Here is a 23,745-nt window from a genome sequence, read left to right as displayed (position 1 = left end):
CTGTATGCACAGGCAGAGCCATAAGTAAAATCTGCTTGGGTGGAAGGCGATAATACAGCTCTCACTTATGCTTAATTGACCTGAGGGCTATGTTTTGTTATGATCCATGTCATATCCATGAGACATTTTCATGTATGCTTCAGTTATCTAAAAGCCTGTGTTTGTTTGAGGCTTTAGTTTCTGCCTGTACAAACATTCATGTGAGCAATCGATGGAAGATGATCTGGCAACACTGGTCTTCTGAGGACTAGAGTGGAAGATCAGAGATTACTGTTTGCAGCTTGTATACAGACTTTTAATGATGTTCAGTGTTCAGTGGTAATCTGCGCCTCCGCTGATAAAAAAAAAAAAAAACCTTCACTACGCCTTTTTCAGCATTTTTTTTCAAACCAGCTTAAACAGTGACTCAATTTTGTAGATAACTGGAAATTAGAATAAAATTTAAGATTTAAAAGGTTTCCCATAACAGTCCTTGGTGATCTCTCATCTTTTACCATATTATAGTCAATTATTAATACTGTAAGATAGTTGGTAGACCCCTTGGATTAGGGCAGACTGCTCCTCCACGGCATTACAATCATTACAATTCAAAGACAAGACCAGAAACACACTTCTGTGCAGAATCAAAAGGAATGGAGTATTTAGTGTATGTGCTGCCATTTTTATTTTTTACATTACCCACTAGGATGTTTTAATGACAGAGAAATATATATAAGGGCAAGCCACAGCTTCATGCTGAAGTCCACCCACTCCTGGGAGGTCTGCCATATCCCTTAGCTTTAATTTGAAATCATTCAGAGGCAAAATGGTAGCTGTTTGATTTATCCCTTATTACACAGCTTCTTAAGAATCTGTCAGCCAGCCTCATTAATTCATTCATCTCCATAAACTTTCTCAGTGCCACTTAGGCCTTGTGTAATCTGGGTGAGACCCCTTATCACTTCATTTGCACAAGCAGGAGACTATCAATTCTTGTCCAGTATCTGGCCCTGGGGAATCAGAGCAGTGGTGTTTGGATGTGTCCTCGCTAAGCTACAGTGGAAGAAAATAAAATACTGATTGCAGAATGAAATGTCATGCAGGTGTTTCATTTCACACTATGTTTAAAATATTAGCAAGCATTAGTTAAATTTATCTGAAGCTTTACTGCTTACACTCATTTCAGTGTAGATCAAAATCGACAGGCAATTTTCCACCACAAGTCACTGATGTATTGCCACTGTGAAAAGAGAGACACTTAAAAGCATTTAGCTGGTGCCTCGCTCTACACAACAACCTCATAAAGGCAGACAATGGCTGAGCTTAATAAGAAGCAGAATGGATCCCATGAGCGGAGGACCCATCAGGATGGGGAATTTCATTTAATTTCCCCAGGGCCATCTATGTCTTGTACACATAATTAGAGCTCAACACACAATGCTCCTTGTGTTTTGTCAATAATCCCCCAAGGAGCAATCAGGACAAGGGTTGGACATGCCTCTGTGACCTGGGCTACTTGCAACAAGCTCAGCCACCTAATTACACTGCCTCTAACGAGCAGTGTGGTGGTGGCGTTTACATTGAAAGGATGAAGGAGGGGATAGGAGACCGGCCTGAGCCCAGAAGCTGACAACATGCAGACCCTCCTCAGAGCCCCTGATATCATTAGGGCTGTTTGTGGCTGCTGGTACATGGTCGTTATCATCAAATTTAAGATGTTCTTGTGTGGTGATACAACACCTCTGGTGACCTATACAGCAAAATTAAAGTCCTCTACAGCAACTATTAGTTCACTGCTATACATTTCAGAGGCGTGTCATGTTATGTATGTCCATCGCTGCGACAGCTATTTACTTGCAGATTCAAAAGTAATTTATAATAAGCCAGACAGTTTTTAGATTGTTTATCACCTACTGCATTTGTTAGTAAAATATTTTGTGAATCACAAAACACACTTCAATGAAACCTTCAGTAAATAATCATTGGTTGACATCTACAACGGACTGACTTTTGAACCCAATTTACAATAGTCAATAACTTACGTGTCCATACAAAACACAAAAATGGCTATAACTCAATTTGACAGACAATGAATAAAAATTTGGTGGTAGTAGTTCAGCATCCTCTTCAAAATTTACTTTGAGTACAACACATTGCACAACATATTTAATTACAGCCTTGACATTAACATTGGGAGTCAATCTTGCTTGTCTGTTTGCAAAATAGATCTAGAAGATTAGAAGGTAATTATTGGCTGTATATCTACAACTTACTTGCAACCTGTCCAGTATGTACCTCGCTTCTCACACAGTGACTGCTGGAGATAAGCACCAGCTTCATCCATCTCATGATGATGGATTGAACAGAACTCCTGGGGATGTTTAGGGCCTTTGTATGCATCCCCTGACTTCTACTTTTCAGAAATCTTTTCTGAGTTAAATTACGACAGTCTCTTTAAAAGGGGTAAATATTTATGCAGTCATTTATTTTAATTTACATATTTTTTATTTATTTGGCATTACATTGTAGAAATTTGATTTAACTTTGATATTAAATAAGTTTTTTTGTGTGTGTGTGTAAAAAAAGGACAATTTATATTGACCATGATTGATTTATGACAGCAACAAGCCTAAAACACCTGCAAAAATGCTTTTTAAAGGCACTGTATTCCAAGAACTAACAGGTCATGCGAGCTCTCACAAGATATCATACCATCGCATAAGATTGTACATAATTTTATTTTTAAGTTTTGACTAAAAATTCTACACTCTGTATTTTCTCAACTTAAGAAGATCTTAGTTTAAAACTTTGGCATTAAAAACAGTGGGCGATATGCGTTCCTTCAAATAAAGCTAAGCCTTTATTTACATATTGTTTGTAGGGCATGAAAAACCAAGTAAAACAAGAAAACAATACAGCAAAATAAAAAATGAGAGCATGACTGAGCAGTAAAGTGAAAAGCTGGGTGTAAAGATCATCAGACATATATATGTATGCATATATATGAATTTTTTTTGATAAATACGATATATCTCAGCCATCATGAAAAATGTTCATGTGATGTAAGTACCAGCTGCTTTTGCCAGCTGAAAAGCACTGGAAAAAATTCTGGTTGGCTGTGTGAATAAAGTTATTTTCTGTGAGCTGAGGTTCCTATGTGGAAAGAGAAAGACCGTCAATTCTGAGGCAAGCTGCCTGCAGAAAATCATTGGCTTGACAAAAGGGCAATGAGGGGGCAGAGGCTTTGTGCAGGTGAGGCGGGTCTTGACTGACATCCGCTGAGAACAGTCCGAAAATTTAACCTCTCTCAGCAGGGAGAGAAAGCAGATAGAAAAATAGTGAGGAAGGAGGAGAGAATCAGAAAGGAATAAAAGACATAGGTGGCTGTGGAAAGCTTCCTGCATAACAACAAGGATTATTATTATTTTTTTTATCATAAGCGGCCTGTTTTCAGATACACTGGTTTGAACTCAAGGTCTTACTCCATGCATTATTAAAGACTGGTAACTGGCAGCGCTGCTTCATAAATAGAGATGAGGACAGACATCCGAGGAGCCAGGGTGCTGCTTACTTTTGATCGGCCACAAACCCAATGGCTTAACATGACCCAAAAGGTTCTACATACTCAAAACACCACAGCACACTCTTCTACCCAGTTTTGTTCCTGTTGTTACAGCTGGAAAATGGCATCATGTCCATCAGGTTTATAATTGTTTAGGCCAATAGTATCAGAAAGAACAATTTAGTTGACTCAGTGTGATTGAGAATTTGTTTTAACTTTGTTTTTAGGCTGGGTGATACTGCTGCTACATCAATATTAGTAACATTTGTAGTGCCTACCCTTTTTGATTAGAACAAAATCTCACTGAATGAAGACAAACTTCATAAAAAACTAATGTTTCTCATTCACTTTTTTTTTTTACTAATCTAAGCTATAAACAAGATGTAATGTTTCTTTAAGTGGGGTTTCTGTATTTGGCCAATATTACAAATTTGATAAAGTACTGGACATGTAAACAGTTTGCTTGAGACTTTTTTCCAGGTCAAAAAACAAAACAAAACAAAACAAACAAACCACACACAACCAAGTGGCTTTTTCTTTCTACAGGAGCGAATGTTTCAGTCAAACAGCATATTTATGGCTTTTGTTGCTGATGGAATTATTTTTCATTCCCTGTGTTCTCGGCTTGCACTGGGAATTGAATCATTGCCTTAGAAACATGATTCACTGCTGTGACTGTTTTTTCCCCATTCAATTTCAAGGACTTGGCAACCTTGTCCTATTCAAACATGTGCATTATTACATTTTATTGTTGGCCATAAATGAATGGTGAGGTTGAGCACTCTAGAGGCAAGTGTAACGCATTAGGGCCTGTATAATATCACGTCTCAAGGTAAGAGCCGTACCCCCGACAATGCAGTGTTTCACCACCAACAGCTATGCTGCAAGCAATCATAAGGAATCAGGAGCCAATGGAAAAGGCAACAGGGAGGTTCCTTTCATGAATAAAAAGGGGGGCTGATTGATTGATTGGATTGATTGAAATAAAAAAATACCCCTGTATTTGTTCTACCTTATGATGGACCACCAGGACTAATCAGATAATTTTGCAGAGTAAATTTACTGAGTCTTGTGCTTACTGGTAACTGTTACATTTGAATTAAATAGAAATAAATATTATTCCATGCATAATAATCTTCCACTCCATTATCATGCATGAATAAACTTTGCAAAAGAAAGATAAGATTTTTAGGTTGTAGGATGTGACAAACTGGGCTGATGATGAGCTACTGATCACCAGCTATATTAAAAAAAACAAAAACAAACATTTAGTAAGCTAGAACTGTAGTGTGCTGCAAGTAAAAAGAAACACAAAAGACCCCCACTAACAACATGGACTCATCTGGCAATTTATACAGAATATTTTTTAAAAGGATTGTGTAATATAAACAACACAAAACAAGACCAAAACAAAGACCATAACTAGAAGCACTCAGAGAGCATGAACGTCCGCCAAGGCCATAGAATCAATAAAACAAACAATTAGGTGATCTAGATCAGGATCTGGATCACCATAAAAACTTAATCAACTGAATCCCAACATTTCCTGAAAATTTTATCCAAATCTGTTTATTATTAGTTTTTATGTAATCTTGCTAACAGTTAGACAAATAAACAAACACAACCAAAAACATAACCTCCTTGTTGGAGGTAACGAAGGGGTCCCCTGCAGGAGCATAGACATGGTTTTAACAAAGGAGTCACCTGTGACCTTGACCTTTGACCCTGTGACTTTGAAATCAGTAGGCATCATCACTGAGCCATGAGGTGTCCAGCTGTGCAGTTTGACATGACATTACACAGTTGCAGAGTTAGAGCTCAAGATCACTTGTGACCTTGATCTTTGACCAGACCGCCACCAAAATCTAATCACTTGTTCCTTGAACCATGTTTGATGTTTCCTGACAATTTATTGAAAATATATTCATAACTTTTTGAGTAAACTTGTGCACAAACAAACAGATAAACAAACAGATAAACAAACAAACAAACGCTACCGAAAACAGCCTCCTTGGCTGAGGTAATAAAAAGCTCATGCATGAGTGTAAAAGAGTCATGCAACATATTTTCATGATGGGCTGAATAAACAGAAGCCTGACTCCTTCCTTTATAACCATGTGGAGATGGTGCAGAACTTGAGGTAAAATGCTACACTACGTTTTATTACATTTTTACATCTAAATCTTGTTTAGGCTAATTGAGTCCCTTTATGAAATTTTGTCTTTATAATTCAGTCAAATATAAAAGTTTGACTGGAAAAGAATGGCACAGAATCACTAGAAAATGTCTGAAGAAATTTTGAGGGAGGCAATGCAGCTGCTGCCAAAAATTCAAACAAAACTTTTTAATATTTTAAACTGAGACAAATGACTGCATTTTGATGTATGAACTGCACAAGAAGTGTTAAGAAGGAAAGAAAGATCAAATGAAATGTTAAAACTGCTGCCAGTGGCTCATTATAGTCACTATGGTAACCACAAACTTGTCTGTCACTCCATGACTGACTGACTGACAGCTGACCATTCTTGGAAAAAACAGTAAAAACCATAAAACCTAAACGGCAATTGTGTAAAATGTGGAAAAAAAGATATCAGAAAGGTCAGTTAATTTATGTAAAGTTAAACTATCTGAGTGACCCATTTAAACTTAGAATCATGTTTCTACTGTAAGTGTGTTTGAACTATAGAGCTCCAAAGAGGTTTTCTGATGCGTTTTGCCAAAATCCCAATGATCTCCATCTCCAAGTCTTTTCCTAGTTTTTTCTATAATGTACGATGTACCACCACCAAAAGTCATTGCACTTCATTTCTGATCAAGCTGCATGTTTTGCTGAAATAACTTATATGCTTCAAAACTATGCAACAAGATACAAGACAAACATTTTGAACAGGATAGTAATAAATGTGCTTCAATGTTTTTACATTGACATCCTTAATAATAAATTCTTGATCTTTTTCCATTCTTTTCCACATTTGAAGCCGCAAGTGTTTACAAAAGGAGATGTTACAAAATGAGAGTAAAAAAATTAACAGAATAAACTTAAACTGCTTAAAAGTCTTATTTAATCAACCTATATTCATGCTCAATATCTCACAAATGGGAACTAATGACACATCACTAAAGGGCAGATTCCTAATTCCAGCAATGGAGTAATGAGTGTAAATTAGGATATAAAATGCATCCATTTGGGAACACCATGCACAGTAAAAAAAACTGTAAAGTGCAAGTTGACATTTTTGTCTTGTATCAATTAGGCTTCTTCCATTTAATTACCAGTGTGTCAGTGAGGAGGTGAAATGTCTCCCCTCTGACCCTCACTTGGCCTCAGACTCTGCAGTGTCTGTACTGTAAGGGTAAGGCAAGGTGCAATTCAAAAGAGAGGGAGGACAAGCGTGTGTGTGTGTATATATTTGTGTATGTGTGGGACTGTCTGGGGAGTGTTGCCGCCTGCTGACCTGGTCATCCATCAGACAGGGTCCATCCATCGAGCTCTCCACGTACACCCCCCAATTCACATCTCTCCCACACCCAAGGCCCATCAGTGCGGCTCTCTGCCAAGCCTGGAGTCTCCACATTAATTTCTCATCTGTGGCGCCCTAATGAGCTCCGCCTGCTCGTCCACCTTTGAGACCTTTCTGATTATCAGACGGGGAGGTAACCATTTGTCAATGGCAAGAGGTGGCATTTACACTGCTGACCTTGCTGCCAAGGAAAGAGGAATCAAAATGTGGGAGAAGAGAGCCGATTAGGTAAGATGAAAAAACAAAGGAGATGAATTATAACCTCAATAGTGCAACACTTTCTACTGTCACAAACATTGGAATATGATAACATATAGGAAGGTGTAGATGTAGGGATTTTATTCATGTCCATGTTTGTAAAATGATCTTTGAAATCTTTTGACATTAGGTTATTAGCTGCACTCTAAAATTAGAATCTTAAAGAGGAACATTTATTTTTCTTTCCTGTTACTGTATTACTTCTTGCAGATGTGAGGCAGGTCTCACGCTTGAAGGTGTGCGCCTCAAAGGGAGCAGGGATTTGCTGGTTATTGGATGGAGGGGAGCAGTGTAGGTCTGTGACACCCGGTAACCTTGGCCAGGACTACTGGGACTATGGGAGTATCCATCAACGTGGCAGCACTGAGACCCAGACTGGGGGAAAAGCCACAGAAGTTGCCAGGGGAGGGAAAAAAGCTAGTAAAAATTTAATGCACTCCGCAGAGTGGTCATGTCATACTTGGTTATGGAAAATAATCCCAGATGCCTGCAGTGGTAAAATGGAGCTGTAATGTGCTCGCCTCCTAACCCGGCCTGACAGCCATGATGTACGACTACCATTACCGGAAAATATCACTTCAACTAACCCGTGATCCGGCTCCGCTAAGGGTCATATTATCCATGAGGAACAAATTACACTCCCCCAAAGTAAATACAAATTTCCTACACTGACTGGGTACAAAGCACAAAGAAGGGAGGGGGCAGGCGGGAACGTTACCTATGACAACGCTCTGCAGAGTGACAAGGATGATAAAGTACATGACAAATCACTGGCTGACAGGGTACTCTAGTGCAATCAGCCTCAGCTTCGGCCTAGCGAGCACCCACTCAAGCCTGTAAACACCACTCTCTTCCTTTGGAGGGGGCAAAACACATAATCTTTTAACGCTGACAAGTTGCTCTCTCCTTTTTATTACTCATCCTTCCCACTGCGGTGAAAGGCAGGAGGGTTTGGGGGGGTAGGAGGAGGAGGAGATAAAATGATTTTATGTACAGTGCTTCTGAGTGATTGAGAAACACAACTCCTCTGCTGTAATTGCCTGAGGGCAAACACAGCAAAACAATAAAGGAAGAGAAACAGCAAATATATTACCAGTTCAGATCTTTATTTTATGTCAAGGACAAACAGGTTCTTTGTGCTGCTCCAAAGCACCTACTTAGATCGCTGCCTTCCAATAAGAGCAAAGCACAGCAAATTACAGCACTCTGCAGCATAGCCATTAATAAGACACAAAATATGTTCAAAATGGATTTTACAGCTTGTGGGTACTGATAGATCAGGTAAATAGTGTTTAGGAAAGATGCAGTATTAAAAAGAGAGAGAAAAAAAGCCCAAAGGCTTGCAGATTACAGTCCAGATTCATCCGGCGCACACTTCTATTAAACGTTTGACTGGCAGTTTTAAGGTGCCACTTAAAAAAAAAAATCACTTCAGCATTAGCAAGTCCAGACAGAGTGACTGAGTGCTCTTGAGAATATCAGTAACACAAAGATGCAAGAATTTACATCCGTTACATATGAAAATCAGATTTTCTTTGACTGTACTCGCGTTTAAATAAATGCGGTAAAACACAATTTCTAATATATATAAAAATGACTAAATTGTAAAAGATTTAAATATTTTATAGAACTTTGTGACACATGGATGCTGAAACGAGTAATGTTTCAAAGCCCCTTTCTCAGGTTATGAATGGGATTCTGTGGACTGCACCAACACCAGGGTACTGTGCTCTGCTGGCAGTCTAAATACTTCAAACATGCTTCTGATTTCTACATGATTTTCAGCTTTCTGTGAGCTTTTATTTACCAATGAACATGTCATGAAAGTTGATCTTGAGATCTGTACAATTAAAATTAGCAACAACCTCACTATAACGGGTTGTGTTCATGTTAAATGTGCTAGCTAGCTCAATTTTTAAATCTTCAGAGCAGAAACTTGTGATATATTTTATGACAGTCCACCCATTTAGTAATTGAAAACAAATAGTAATTTTATTAGCTTTTAAAGTACACCTTTCAGTTAATTGTTACTATGTTATTTTCTATAATATTACATCACTGACTTTTAGCAACAGAGAGAACAATTATCATATGATGACAAATTTCCTTTCAATTAACAATTGATATTGTAGCACAAACTGTGGTGATTTGGCTTTTTTCTAAGTTTTGTTTTTGTTTTATTTTGATTTTAGTTCTTTGGTTTTTGTTTTGTTTGGTTGTACTTTTCGTTTTTGTCTCATGTTCATTTTCACTCTCCCCCAGTCATTCACTTCTCTGTCAGACACGCCNTCCACCTGTTCCCACTCACCTCGTTATCCCCAGTCTTTAAAACCCGGTCATTTCTCTCCATACCTCGCTGGTCCATTGTCTAAGATTTGTTTGATGTTTGTCTCTCTTGTTTGCTTGGCTCTGTGTTCCTGGTTTTCTGAGTTCTGTTCTATTTATGTATTCTTATTTAGTTCTTATCTGTTTGCTGCCACGTCAGCTTTTTGTTTTTGTTCGTTTTCTTAGTTTAATAAATTAGTTTTTCTTTCTTTAAAATTAGTCTGCGCTCTGGGTTCGCCTTCGTCACTCCACATCATGACACAAACTGAGATAAGAAAGTCAATGGATTTATTTGACTGAAAACATTCTTTATGCAATAAAAAATAAACAATAAAATTGAAGTTAGGATATTTTAGACAAAGCCTTTACAATACATTAGACTTCTTTGAGGAGTTGGATGGCCTTTGCAGTCCACATGTGATTAGACCAGCATGAACAATGTGACCCAGGCCACACTGAGGGATCAAGTGATAATCATGACATGAATAAAAGGATGTGTTAGTTTATCTGTCAGTGGTGTCATGAAAAAATAATCTGGGGTTAACAAATCTTTGTTCACAAGATCTAAGTAATGGATTTGGTTTACTTAAAAGGAAACAAGAAAAAGATCCAGTTTGTCTTGTTTTGGTTTTGTCTTTTGTCACCACAAAAAGCATGTCTTTCTTCGTTCTTCTGTTTGCTACTGTAAACAAAAGCAATCAATTTACTTTTTACAGACATAAATGATGTATGTGTTTATTTGATTTTAGACTTGGGGCACACAATATTGCCAGATGTTGGAGATGTCTATTTCAGAAAGGACACATGCTGGTATCAGATTTGAACAGGGCATTAGAAATACTTGCTGACATTGAATTCTATTGTCCAAAAGGCTGTGTCTTAACTGGGACAAAGCTGCTCAACTAAACAGTTCAGTTCTTTCTATCCTGTCAAGTACTTGTGGCTGGATTGCCCAGAGGGGTCTAAGTATATTACATTATTAAAATAATTATACTTTTCAGTTTAAGTGTGTTTTAGGAAAAATGGCTCAATAATCCCAACAGTGACCAAAAAAAGATAAAGGTCAGATCTACACTACTTTCTCTGTTTACAGGGACTATAAAAAGTCAAATTCGGATGTGTTACTATTTTATTGCAATGTTAAAGGTGAAATTTTAAAAAATATCAAAAAAATGAATTTTTGTGTTTTTCTTTTAGTTAAACACTAGTCAGACCCTCAAGGATTTTGCAATGTTACGATCGCAACTATTAACACAAAATCAAGCAAACCCTGCGAAGTTGCAACTTTTTGCAACTTTGTCCAAAACACTGCAACTTTTCCGCAACTTTAACCCAATATTTATTGTTTCTAAAGTGATTCACCACCGTTTCTGCGGTCTAGTGTCTTCTTTGTGGGTTTGTGTAGTGTGGAATACAAAATAACCCCAAATAACTCACGAAGAAGACACATGACGTCACATCCTGTTAACATCAGAATGCCAGGAGCATGCAGGAGCAGCGACTGAAGCGAAAATGTGCGCTAATGCTTCACATTTGCCCACAAAGATTTCAGCAAAGGAGCGTACAAAACACCGCAGTGAAGTTAGTTTTAAGTTGGATATTGGATATTCGCGCTCCGCAGAGTTAGCGGCGTCAAGCTAATAAAACGCTAATGTCGTCCAGCCGTCCCTAAGTGAACCACCGCGCGTGAAAGAAGGGGCCGGCAGAGAACGGGTGGCCGACATTAGCGTTCCTGTTTCGGGTCAGCCCTGAGCTAGACGCCGCTAACTCCGCGGAGCGCGAATATCCAATATCCAACTTAAAACTAACTTCACTGCGGTCGCAAACCAGTTTTCTGCACAGCTGCATGAGAGTGGGGGGAAGCTGTTTTGCATGTCCTGCAGTGTAATCATCGGACATAAACGCAAGTCATCCATCGACAAACACTTTGTGTCTGCAAAACATGTGAGGAGAGCTGAAGACGAGGGACAATCCAGAAATGGTCATGAATGTCAGTTTATAAGCTATCAAAGTTCTCAAATAAAGCACCTTTTGAGAATGTCGATGTTTGTTGGTAATTATCTTACAAAACTAGTAAGTATTTTTAGTTTATATATTAAAAGTTATAGTTTTTTATTGATTTTAGTAAAAAAAAAATCACAACTTTTCATTGCAACTTTTAGGAAAATGCCCCGCGAAATCAGGCATTTTAGCCTGCAACAATCACAAAAAATGCCCGCGAAATCCTGGAGGGACTGACTAGTAAAACACTCCAGTGGTCCATTTCTCAGATTTAAATTGTTAAGGACCTGTTTTTGGAGCTTTTGTGTCAAAATCCTAAATTGGGGTGATTATGTGGACGGAGTTACCTGCTTGGTTGGTGATGTAGAAGGAGGCAGGGCCAGCTGTGGCAGACCGCTGTAGGACACTGAGGAGGTTACTGTCACAGTGTTTATCAGTGAAAATGGAAGCAGAAGAAGAAGCAAGTTTTGTTAACAAGAGTACCGGTTTGAAAACTTTTTTTTTTGGTCTGGAGTGAGGCTGTCGGGAACTCGAGCCCCACTTTTCAGAAGGGGAACCCCTGAGCTTTACAATGATGTCACACAGTCTTCAAGGAGTTTCCCATCCGGACATCTAGAGGCGGCGGGTGCCGGTCCAACAGCGGGAGGCAACCGGTGGCAGTCAGGACAGCAAGAGGTGCTGGTTCTTCTTTTAAAGGTTTGTATCTCAGGTGCTCCTCTTGAAAACATTAACTCCACAGTCAGTCACCAGACTTTGGGTTGCAATTTTCATGCAGGAGCTAAAATAACCATATCCTGCAGACTTTCTTGTACTTTGGGAAGTTGAAGAATGACACAGCTGTTGCAGTTTTGGGTCAGTTTATGAACTGAACCATTTCACCCTCACATTATCCATATTTGCTATTTACTGTCTTTTTCACGTTTCTGTGTTTGGCACTCGATATGTATTTCCCAGTGATCTTGGAAAATGCTGAAGAGACCCTATTATTAATTTCAAATTAATGTATTTTTTTTTAATGCAAGACTCTGAAAACAAGCACCTTTTATGACTTTCTTTTGATTGAAGTTAGCGTCAAAACATTTTTCGTTTCAGCTTTAAATCAGTTATGGTCAATATAATTTGGCCTTTTTAAGAAATAAACAGAGAAATAAATCCTTCAGTGACAAAATGAAATCAAATTTTTACAAAGTAATGCCAATTAAACAAAAGATGTAATGTAAAATAAATGACTGCATAAATATTCACTCCCTTTAAAGTGACTGTCTTAATTCAACTCAGAGAAATTATTATTGAAAAGTACAAGTCAGGGGGGTGGATACGAAAAGATTTCCAAAGCCTAAACATCCCCAGAAGTTCTGTTAAATCCATCACTAAGAAATGGAAGTAATATGGGACATGTGTAAAGAAGGAGAATAGAGAGAGAGACCACCAAGACACCTGGGAGCTCTCTGAAGGAGCTCCAAGCTTCAGCAGGTCAGATGGAGAGACTGTTCAGACAACACAGCTCTTTTGCAGACAGCATCAGATTGTCCACCTGGTTTTCTAAATATTTTGCAGCATTCATTCTATCCTCTATATTTGTAAATTTAATTTCACTTTGTTATTGAAGGTTTATTTTTATTTTTTGTCAAAAAGTCCAATTTATATTGACCATGCCTGCTTTATATTAGCAGTAAAAGGATAAATCATCCAAGGGAGTGAATACTTTTTATAGGCACTGTATATTTTGTTCTCTGCCCACACATTCTAACAAAAGCAGTAGAACATCACTGATGTGCCAGTAGATGAGAAGAACATCCACATTAATGACATCAAAATACAAAGAACATTCTTCAGTCTTCAGATTTTCACAAAACCAATTTTAGCTATCTTACTCCCCCCAAACTGATATAAATTTTCTCTCATTTAATAACAATTTCAACACATAGTCAAAGTTTGAGGGTGAAAAGATCAGGCTAAAGTGAGACAAAGGTAGAAAAAATGGTTCCATTGTTGTTTTGCTTTCTAGGCCACAAATCAATAGTGGCCATGCACAAAACTGGCTGCTACAGCATTGTTTCTCAAAACCTAGATTCACACAGATACAGCAAAAATAGAGTTTTTAAAAATTTCCACTTTTGAAAGTATTTTTAGAAAGATCAGTTTTTCTCACCAAAAAGTCTGTGAACAAGAAGTGAAAACACAACATAAAATCTTCCTTTTCAATACATCTGTAGTGTAGACAGGTGTTAGTAGTACAAATGATCTACAATCAACATAAAGGTACTTTTCACTTCCCATGTGATTCATTATACAAATTTCTGCCATTTAATGCTGATTTCATTATGTTAAGAAATGCTAAAAGTGAGTAATGGTTAAATCTGAGATTTCATTGTGTGGAGACAGTCACTTTTTAGGAGAACTCCTCCTGATCAATTTGAGATGGAAATTGACTAAAGGTTTTTGATAAATAAGGCTTTTCCTGAGTGCAAATTAATTATTACCTTGTAGTACTTAATGAGACTTAATCAATATTATTATTTAATATTAAGTTCAGAAGTATTTTTGTCATGTGTATTTAATGCTGGTAAAACAGAAACCTGACTGTTCATTATCCTTTCTCTGATTGTTCTGATTTATGCTGGCAGAGAAAAAGGAAACTACTGGTTGGGAACCTTTTACCAGAAATGCTAATGATAATGCACATGGAGCTGGTGTTATGTGATGAGTAACTGCAGTGAGCTTTCCTCCCACCTGTCTTCTAGAATGCTATTAACATGTCATGTTAGAAAGGGCCCATCCTACGGGTCACTTTGTAATGAGCAAATGCGCAGACGGTCTCCACCACATACAGGCAAACATAGGGGAAAAAAACACATATATACACACACACACACAGGCAGTATGATCTGCACACGTACTTTGAGATGTGAATAGCTGTCTGTTATCAGAACCTGGCAGCTCCCTCCGACACGATTGAGGCCTTCTACACCAGGCAGAACATGATTTCTCCTGGGGACACTTTTTCCATTTCCTGCTTTTGAAGGGAAACTAAATAAGCCACGTTTGTTCTCATCTGAATACTTTTGACCCATTAAAATTACTCTGCTCTCCGGCGTCCCACTCTGCTGTCGTGTTTTAAAGTAGACCACGCTGGCCGCAGAATGCAAATGACAACAGTGGCAGTGGGCGTAGAGTGTGAGGTGCCTGGCAGGAGCAGATAGTGGCAGAGGTGATGTGGACTAAGGAGGGGGTGAAAGTGTTGAGTGGGAGCTCCAGTTACTCCCTCACATCCAGGAAGATCATGTGAGACAACTCTTATTGTATGGGTCCCCTATTTACTAATTCACTCCTCTGTTACTTTAACACACAATTAATCAATGACAGGAAGGTGTAGTCGGTGCTGTTCATCAGCAGCGTAACGTGAGCCAGGGTAAATTAATACAGTCACTGGGGGGATTACAGCTTGCCATGCTCTCTCTCTCTTCCTGAAACAAAAAGGAATTGCCACCGAGACAGGAGCAATTTAAATCGACAACACTGAGTAATGACTCAATTTGCCGCACAGTCTAAACACAACAAGCAAATGGCATTACTAAATCATTAGAGAGCATCCAAATCTCTAGTTAGAAGTTAGTGGATGATAAAACTGCTTTTAGAACCTTAAGGGTGCACTAAAACCTTGAAAACATAAAAGTTTTGAAGTGGAACCAAACAGCACAAGGAGGGGTTTGTAAACAAACTTGTTGATGGATATTGCATCTATAAAGATTATGATCAAAATGATAAAATTAATTACATGTCCACTTGTTAGATGTACAAGGCAGGCATAAAATACAAACAAACAAAAAAAAATACATGAAAACTATAATAGCAAATCAACTTTTTTTTTTTTTTTTTTTACATTTATAAAAGATAATTAAAAAGGTAAAAAAAAACAGTATGTAACTCGTCTCAAACAGAAGGCAGACCTGAATTCATATTGAAGCGTAGACACTGAAATAATTTTTAACCAAGAAAAATATCCTCCGGATCAGTTTTTTTAGATTGTAGCCATTTTGAGCATCTCTACATATATGTTCTTACAAACTACAACACTGAAACATAACTTAACATTAACTCACTTTTAAATTTTAGGTTGTTTGAGTTTATTTAAGTATTTTTCATATCTAGAGCAATTGAAAGGACTCCATATTGACATAGTTAAATTCTGTTTTCTTAATCCTGTTTATATGTTACTTTTGAAGTTGTCTTTGTCTCATATTGCATGAACCATCAAGAAGAAGGAAGAATTGGTGGTGTTGTAAGTGAAAAATGGAAAGCTGCTGTTATTTCACTGTGTACACTCAGAATGGGTTAAATTAAAAAAAAATCATGTGGTTCATGAGGCTAAATCATTTCATATGAATACAATTTTATGAATAATTTTCTGATTTAGTCTGTATTGAATTAGATTATATTGGGAATAAACTGGACTATATTGAACTTTACTTCAGTTTAAAATTATTTTCTCTGTAAAGTGTCTTCAGAAGACTTGTTGTGAATTGATTAAATTGAACAAAAAGGAGTAAACTATATTGTTTTAATTTATGAGAAGAAATTAACATTACAGAATTTATAAAGGTGTTGCCTTTGTTGTTTTGACGTTTTTGTTGAAACCATTTAAACAAATTTTTATTTTTAAAAAAGGAGAAGAAATATCCAAAGTGGTGTAGAGAGTGCCTTAAGTAATGACTCTCTTCTAGACAAAAAGACACTATTCAAACTTCCTCTTTCTTTGAACTTTTCTAACGATAAAAGTAAACATTGTTTTGCCAAAAAACTTTAAAAATGTGCAAACTTCTTTGTTTGGAATCAGTTATGTGTTCCTACAGTGCAATTTTGACAAAAAGTAACAAAAGTAAACACCTAAAAACTGGCATTTCATAACAGGAAAGTATGGTAGAAGGAAGCATTGAATAAAACTACAGGAAGATACATAAATGTTTTTTCATTTCATTAAACCTTAGCTCAATATCTGTAAATTTGGCTAAGTTAGAAACATTTTTCTGTTGGCTAAGGTCAGTTTCCTGTGGTGGCCATCTAGAATTGAACTGCCTCCAAAACTTAATCAACTGTAGATTTACTTTCAGTTATTACTTTGAGAGCTTCATTAAGTCTGTCCTGTAGTTCAAGAGATATTTTGCTAACACTACAGACAAACAAACACACATAAACAAATACTGGAAAAACATCGCCCTTTTGCCTTCTGCGAAAGGCCAAAAATAAAAGCACTGTAATTTATCCTAGCGATATATCAGACAGTGGTATGATTTAACCAGAGAAACCTCCACTCACAACCTTCACTGTCACAGCAGTCTTATTTTAATATCATCCAAACCCTAAAAACCCAGAACAGTTCGATTTAGATTTTGTACCTCATTAAGCTGTTCATAATCAATGTGAAGTAATTAAAAATTTCTCATTCTAATTAGGATGATGTTTAGTTCTAATTACATTAAATCTTCAGTTTTATAGAAAGCCTGATTCTTTTTTTTTACGTTACTGCAGCCTGATATTCTGATGTCTGCTGTTCAGTAATGTGTGAAGAGAATAAAAAGCCTACCTTGTCTTCTTGGTCACTCTCTGTGTCACACTGCAGAAAAAAACAGAATATTTTAAGTACCTGATTTATATATGATGCATGCATCTAGATTACATTTTTTTAAAAGAACAAATTACCAACATTTTAAAATCAAAACATATATTCAGTGTCATATGAATGAATATTGTCAGATCAGTTCTTCAGTGGATACAGTGAGCTGTGCAGAAATCATAGAGCTGAAAATTTAAAATCGTAATTGCCATCAGAATTATAATACCATGATGTGAGTTTCTGCTTGAGGCAGAGAACGGAGAAATGACAAGAGGACCAAGGAACTTTGGAATGGAGGGAGGAAAAAGGGGGCTAGATTTCATTTTTTCGTTCCAATTTCAATTTCAAGGTCCACTTAATTCTTTATCAACTAATTAGTGTGATGCTGGGTGACTGGCGGCCCTCAACGCTGTGCATATGGCTGAGGCGCACGGAAGCACTGGAGTCGGTAATGAAGAAGGCACTGGGGGGGAATGTGGGTAGGGGTTGGCATAGTGTGTGGGTAGGAGTGAAAGGAGGGGTTGTTGGTTGGCAATTTAAGTGTAGCAGGAGTGAAGGAAGTGGGTGAGATGACTGACAGCCTGAGAAGTGAGCGACAGAAGGCTCTGCCTGTTATTTTCTTCCTCCTTTATCTCCTTTAACTCAAAGGTAGCTAGCTGGGTCTGTGGCTGATCTGTTTCTCAGGTTGGATGGTATAAAAAATAAAAAAAGAGGGGGCCTTGCGAGCTCAGCAGGAGCATAGCATCCAATTTACAGGCCTGTCCCACGCGGCCCCAGGGGCTGCCTGCGGCATACTGCCATGATGGTCAGCTCCAGCAGCTCATAAATTATGCAGAGGCAATAAACGCACTGGGCAAACACTCCTCAGACGTTCCCTGCTCCATTTCTCTTTCACTCTCTTTCGCCATCATCCACAGCATTCCAGCCCACCCATTTTAAAGCGGCACACATAGAGCCGGCAGCCCTGCAGCCTGTCAGAGCTGGCAGAATGAATGTAGATAATGACAGACAAGTGCAGCTCATCATTACGTGTGAGCATCAGCGTCATATTAAAAGCTACATACTGCGTAGATTCATGCATCTACTGCTGCTTGAGTCTACTTTGCACCTCTCACATGTTGCCTCCCACACAGAGCTAACGACGAACTATTTTCAGACCTTCGAGAATGTGACATCAGTAATGTGACGAAGCACTCATTAGCCACTTCTTCTTCTCTGCGCACAATCCACACCAAGAAACAGCAGCAAGCAAGGTTTAAATAATGGACATCATTTCAGTCTTTTCCACTGTGTTGTGATCCATAAAAACATGTCTAGCCTTTTTTCTCCTGTTTTTTTTCTCTTTTCCATTGCTCCCTCGCTGTGCAACCAATTGCTTTGATTGCCAAGATAGAAGTCGGCTGGAATGACTTGCCCTTGCTTGTGAAGCAAATGGAACATGCTAATGGAACTCATCGTATTACCCGATGCAAAAGTGCCATAGCTCATTAGTTTAAGATAAAAGGATATCATTGTAGACGGCGAGCAGAATTGACTTTCTGTGCTGCGACTTGATGATGATTTAATCAACTGCTCTCTTTCACTTCTCATCCCTGTGCCTGTCGCTTCTGCAGGTGCCACTAAACGAAGCACTCACACGGCTAGTGGGGGAGAGAAAAGAAAAGAAACGGTTGTCATTACTTTCTTCCCTAGGAATAGAGGTATGCAAATTTCCCAAAGCGACAAAGGGTGGAAAAAAGGGAAAACTTAATAAAATGGAAATACCTTTATAATGAGCAAAGTAAAAAATCCCAAGATCAGACCTGACAGGCAAGGGCAGGCAATTTGATCGTCCTTTCACCGCATACGACAAAGCTCCCTTGAACACTCTGCTCAGATGGAGGGGCAAAAAGCAACAGATAATAATATCTCTAAAAAGATAAAACACATTTCAAGCATATAAACAAGTCAGAGCTGTCACTCACTGATAAGTGATCATAGTGAACTAATGCTCAAGCAAAACGAAGCCTAAAGCGAGGAAGGGGGAGGAGGAGGAGGAGGGGTGATCTTTGCATATCTGGGATTTTTTTCACTTCTTGCTAATTCTTTTATTTGAAACAAAAATAGAATAAAAGTTCTGCAGCTTGGAAAGCAGAATTCACAGTCTCTTAGTGACTGAATATGTCAGACAGGGTTGGTACAGCTCGTCATTACTACTTATGGTGTAGTACAGATTTTTGAGGAGCGCCTGAGCTCTGAAATTAAGTTATTGTTACAATTCAGCTGTATGGAAATCAACTGGCTGGCTGACAAAACCCACAGGGCTTATGGTTAACTGTATTGTCAAATGAAGAAAATGGTGCTTTTGACTTCAGTGAAGGCTGAGGGAGTAAATAAGTCCTATTCAAAGCAAAAGCGATGTACAGTAAGGAAATCATTAGCCCTGGGAGAAGGCTGACAAAGAAAAGTGAGACTCTACCCAGGCATAGCACTATTTGCAGAGGACCAGCATTATACAGTACAGAAAACCCTAGTGTTTAGTTTAAGTAACACAGGAATGTCAAACATTAGCTTCAGCTCTAAGAGCTGTTGATGTTGGCCTGTATCCGGAGCACTTCTGATTGCCCCTCTGCTTTCACTTGGGCCTCTCTTTTGGCTGAGAGCTCTTACAAATTTCCCTACACTCCGTCCAAGCAGAGAGCCCTTTGTTTATATTGGTCTGAAAGTAGGAGTAAATTATTCTTGTACTTAATCCTCTCCAGCTGAGTGTAATACTGGCGCAGCAGAGAGGGGAACATAAGAAGCCTGAGGCCGAACGCTAAATGATGCAGCCCGAGTTGTCTCTAGCAGTAGGACTCACCAAAGTCTCCTGTCAGAACTACCCACAGAAAAATGTTTGCACTGAAGACAGAACCACATCATACACAGATGCGTGCAAGGAAACTATAGCATGCTCCCTTTTCCAATTTATCTTTTCGGAAATCCACTGCTCCACAAACGCTAACAGATGTTTAACATATCAATAAATTAAAGGCCTAGGTCCCCTGAAGGAATGCATATCGCCCACCGCCTTTCATGCCAGAGTTTAAAACTATGATCATCCTATGTTAAAAAATGAGGGAGTTATAGCCATTTCAGTCAAACCTTCAGAATAACAACAAGCGTGATCTCAAACAATATCACGAAACCTAGCACTAAGATACATTTTTGTGTTGGCTAGGGTTGAATAAAATCCATCCACTGATTCACAAGATATTTGCTAACAGACAAACATTGTTGACTCCAATAGTTAAAGGAAAAGTTTTAACCAAAAACTGTTGTGCAACTTGTTGTGATGAAGGATGTGTTGGGGATGACTGACAGCTACTACCACACCACATTTTGCTCAATATCTGTAAAATTGACTAACTTGTAGCCATTTTTATATTCTCTAATACCAACAGACTGTGGCCATCATCTTGTTTTGGGTTGGCTCTAAAAGTTAATCATTTGTAGATTTAATATTTACCTGCTAAAAAATTAATAATATCTGACCAGTGTTTCATCAGATATTTTGCTATCAGACAAACAAGTACAACACGTACTCTTGAAGTACATGTTGGGGAGGAGTCTGTTCTATTAGCACACTAAGGGTGCATTCCCACTAGCCCTATTTCGTCCGCTTTAATTAAACTCTAGTTCGTTTGCCTAGAAAGTCCGGTTTGTTTGGGGAGGTGTGAATGAAAAAAGCGAACTCTGGTCCTCCTAAAAACCTAGGTCTTGGTTTGGTTGAAGGGAACTCTGGTGCGGTTCGAATGCATGTGTGAATGCAAGCGGACCGGAGACCGCTCCAAAAGCAGGAAGCAGACTATAGCACAGAGCCTTCTGGGTAAATACAACCAAAACAAATGTGCAATTCTACCACTAGTGGGAGAAAGGCTTATGGTTTGTTTGAATGCATGTATTCTTGTATTCCTAAATCCTAAATCTGCTAAAATTTGATGCCACTTCACTTTTGTTTATTTTTCCAGAAGAAGGAAGTTGCGCTCAGTATCTTCTTCAGAGGTTTTCATGTTGTTTTCTTTCCACAGGCGAGGGGGTGGGGTGGTGGGGAACAGGTTGCTCAAATGGTTTGGCTTGATTGACTCGTTGCAGTGTGAATGCAAATCACACCAGCTGAAAATGTAACAAATGTTGCAATTTTGGTCCTCAGTCGAACCAAGTCTACCGGACTGTTAGGTGTGAATACAGCCTTAAGTTTACCTCAATTTCTGTCATTTTAATTCATAACAATTTTTGTGTTTTCTAAGTTCAGTTGGCTGTGGCAGTCATCTTGAATTGTGGCAGTCATCTTGAATTTGATTGACTCCAAAACGTAATCAGTTGTACATGTATATCTAATGATTAGTTTCGGAGAATTAATTCAAATCTGTCATGTGGTTCTCACACAAACACATGCACCCACACACAAAAACATTCGCCTTTTGATAGCAGGTGATAAAAATGGAGAAATGACCACAGTAGTGAAGGTCAGCAGACTATATTTAGGCTTACTATGACTTCCTATAAATTGTCTGTTGTTACAAGTTATATGTTCTTCAGTTTGATTCTACAATGGATGCATTAGTTCCAGGTTATGCTGGTTGCTATCCTTGACCTTAGAATTAATTAAGGCTGATATAGGCTTCATTAATGCACTGCAGCACAGAGTATGGTGTGTGTTTATTAACCTGAGCCAGGTTCTCCTGCAGAATGGCTGCAGGGGTTAAAGCCCAGGGATGACACCAATCTGCCTGCATCCCTGAGAAGCAGGACAGACAGCATGAAGGATGGCAGCCATTGCCAGGGTCAGCTCTGACAGTGCCAATTATGATGTGCCGTCTTTGAGGACTCCTCATTTCATCCTAACAGCTCATTCCTGATATAGCTGTGCGTCCTGATGGTTTTCTGATGCAAACAGTCACATGGCAAAATGATTTTCTCTCTTCCTGGTGCAGCCTCCTCCATCTGCTGCTGGGGCCTGGGTGCCGCCAACCGCCTGCCTGTCTCAGCGTGCGTGAAAATTAGCTGGGGAGGAGGCGCTTGCTTGTGCTAATTACATTTTAATCATTGGAAATGTGTTGGCAAATCAAGCCTTGATTGCCATCTTGGAGCCCAGTGCTCTTCTCTGCAGGTTGGGGATGAGGATGGGGAGATCGGGATGGGGATGGCTTGCATCTGAGCTCAGACCTGCCAAGCTGGACACCTCATCCTCTACCACAGCTTGATATGGCAGCATGCCTGGCCCACTGCTGGCTAACATTATTCATGGGAAATAGAGAAAGAGCAGGGTTGAGAAACGAAGATCTGTGCCATACATATTTCCCAAATCCCTCACTAACACCTCCTGCATTCATTTCTCTTTCTCTTACTCACTCACTCTCTTTTTCACACCCACTGATCACAGTCTGCTCATCTCACCACTGTGAGTTGAGGACAAAACAAATAGAGCTGGGCAGTATGAGAGTGATGAGCTCAAGTTTTGCTACACATCATCAACTTTGGCACATAAAGCCAAAACTGCAGGCCACGTCACAAAAACAAGCTCTAATTTCCATTTTGATTTAGATTGTTTGATTAAAAGATTAAAGAAATTAGCATAAATATTTTGCTCACTGATATAGTTTGATGAAAGTCTTTTATGAGCCTCCAAAAAACAATTTCTAAGTCAGTCAGTTCCAATAAAAGACTAAACATTCAGTGTGTGGAAAAATAATCAAAATGTCATGGCTGATTCTTAAAAGACAGTTAAAATCAACGAGGTTTTGAGGAGATGACTTTGAACATTTAATTTCCATAAAACCCACTAGATGTTGAACTGTCACATAAAACAGTACTAGGAGAAAGAAATCCTGAACAAAACAAATCCCAAGGAAAAGAAAGCACTCCATCTTGCGTATTTCAGAAAGTGAATTTGGACACAAAGTGCAAATGCTTCATTCGGGAGCCAAGAAAGCTTCATCAGAAAGGACCACACTTCTGACTGGACTAATATACCCAGGTCTGATCCACATGTGCAGCACAGGCCCAGTTCAGCAGACCAACATCTGGATGCAATTTCCCTTCAACTGGTAAATTTTATTCTGAGGATATTCAATCCTACAACAAATAGCAGGGACTGGAATAGTGAAGCTAAAGACAAGTCTTGCCTTATGTGAAATAAAAACTTCATAGTGTGTAACCTGTGGTTTTAATATTCTGAAGGACAGCTATTTATTTTGCATTTGACTAGAATTCAACAAAAAAAAAACCCTACAAATGTGTTTAAGATAACCTTTGGGTCTTCCTTTTATCACAAATTATTTTATATGTATATTGTTGATTTAGATTTGTAATTTAATGAATTTACAAATAAGAACAAACCAAAAAGTTAAACAACCTATGGAAACTGACTCCATGGCGAGGTGTGTAGTAGATGCAAAGAAGCTTTGTTTTAATTTACAACAATATATTTAAGTAAGTTGCTTTAGTGGCTAAGCAGCTGCTTT

The 23,745-nt window shown here is 38.5% G+C and overlaps 1 protein-coding gene across 11 annotated transcripts in view; it reads right to left on the bottom strand.

Annotated features, from left to right (window-relative positions):
* Positions 1-23,745, bottom strand: part of auts2a (activator of transcription and developmental regulator AUTS2 a) — a 418,449-nt gene that overhangs the window by 124,013 nt on the left and 270,691 nt on the right. For all 11 annotated transcript variants that reach the window (XM_037978929.1, XM_037978933.1, XM_037978930.1 and 8 more), the window contains exon 5: positions 17,231-17,260. In XM_037978929.1, the coding sequence (XP_037834857.1) occupies positions 17,231-17,260 (30 nt within the window). The remainder of the gene's footprint in view (positions 1-17,230; positions 17,261-23,745) is intronic.

Source organism: Kryptolebias marmoratus, linkage group LG13 (genome assembly GCF_001649575.2).
Source record: "Kryptolebias marmoratus isolate JLee-2015 linkage group LG13, ASM164957v2, whole genome shotgun sequence".
Taxonomy (NCBI): domain Eukaryota; kingdom Metazoa; phylum Chordata; class Actinopteri; order Cyprinodontiformes; family Rivulidae; genus Kryptolebias; species Kryptolebias marmoratus.
The sequence above is the reverse complement of the archived record's forward strand: the minus strand, read 5'-3'. Positions and strand labels throughout refer to the sequence as shown.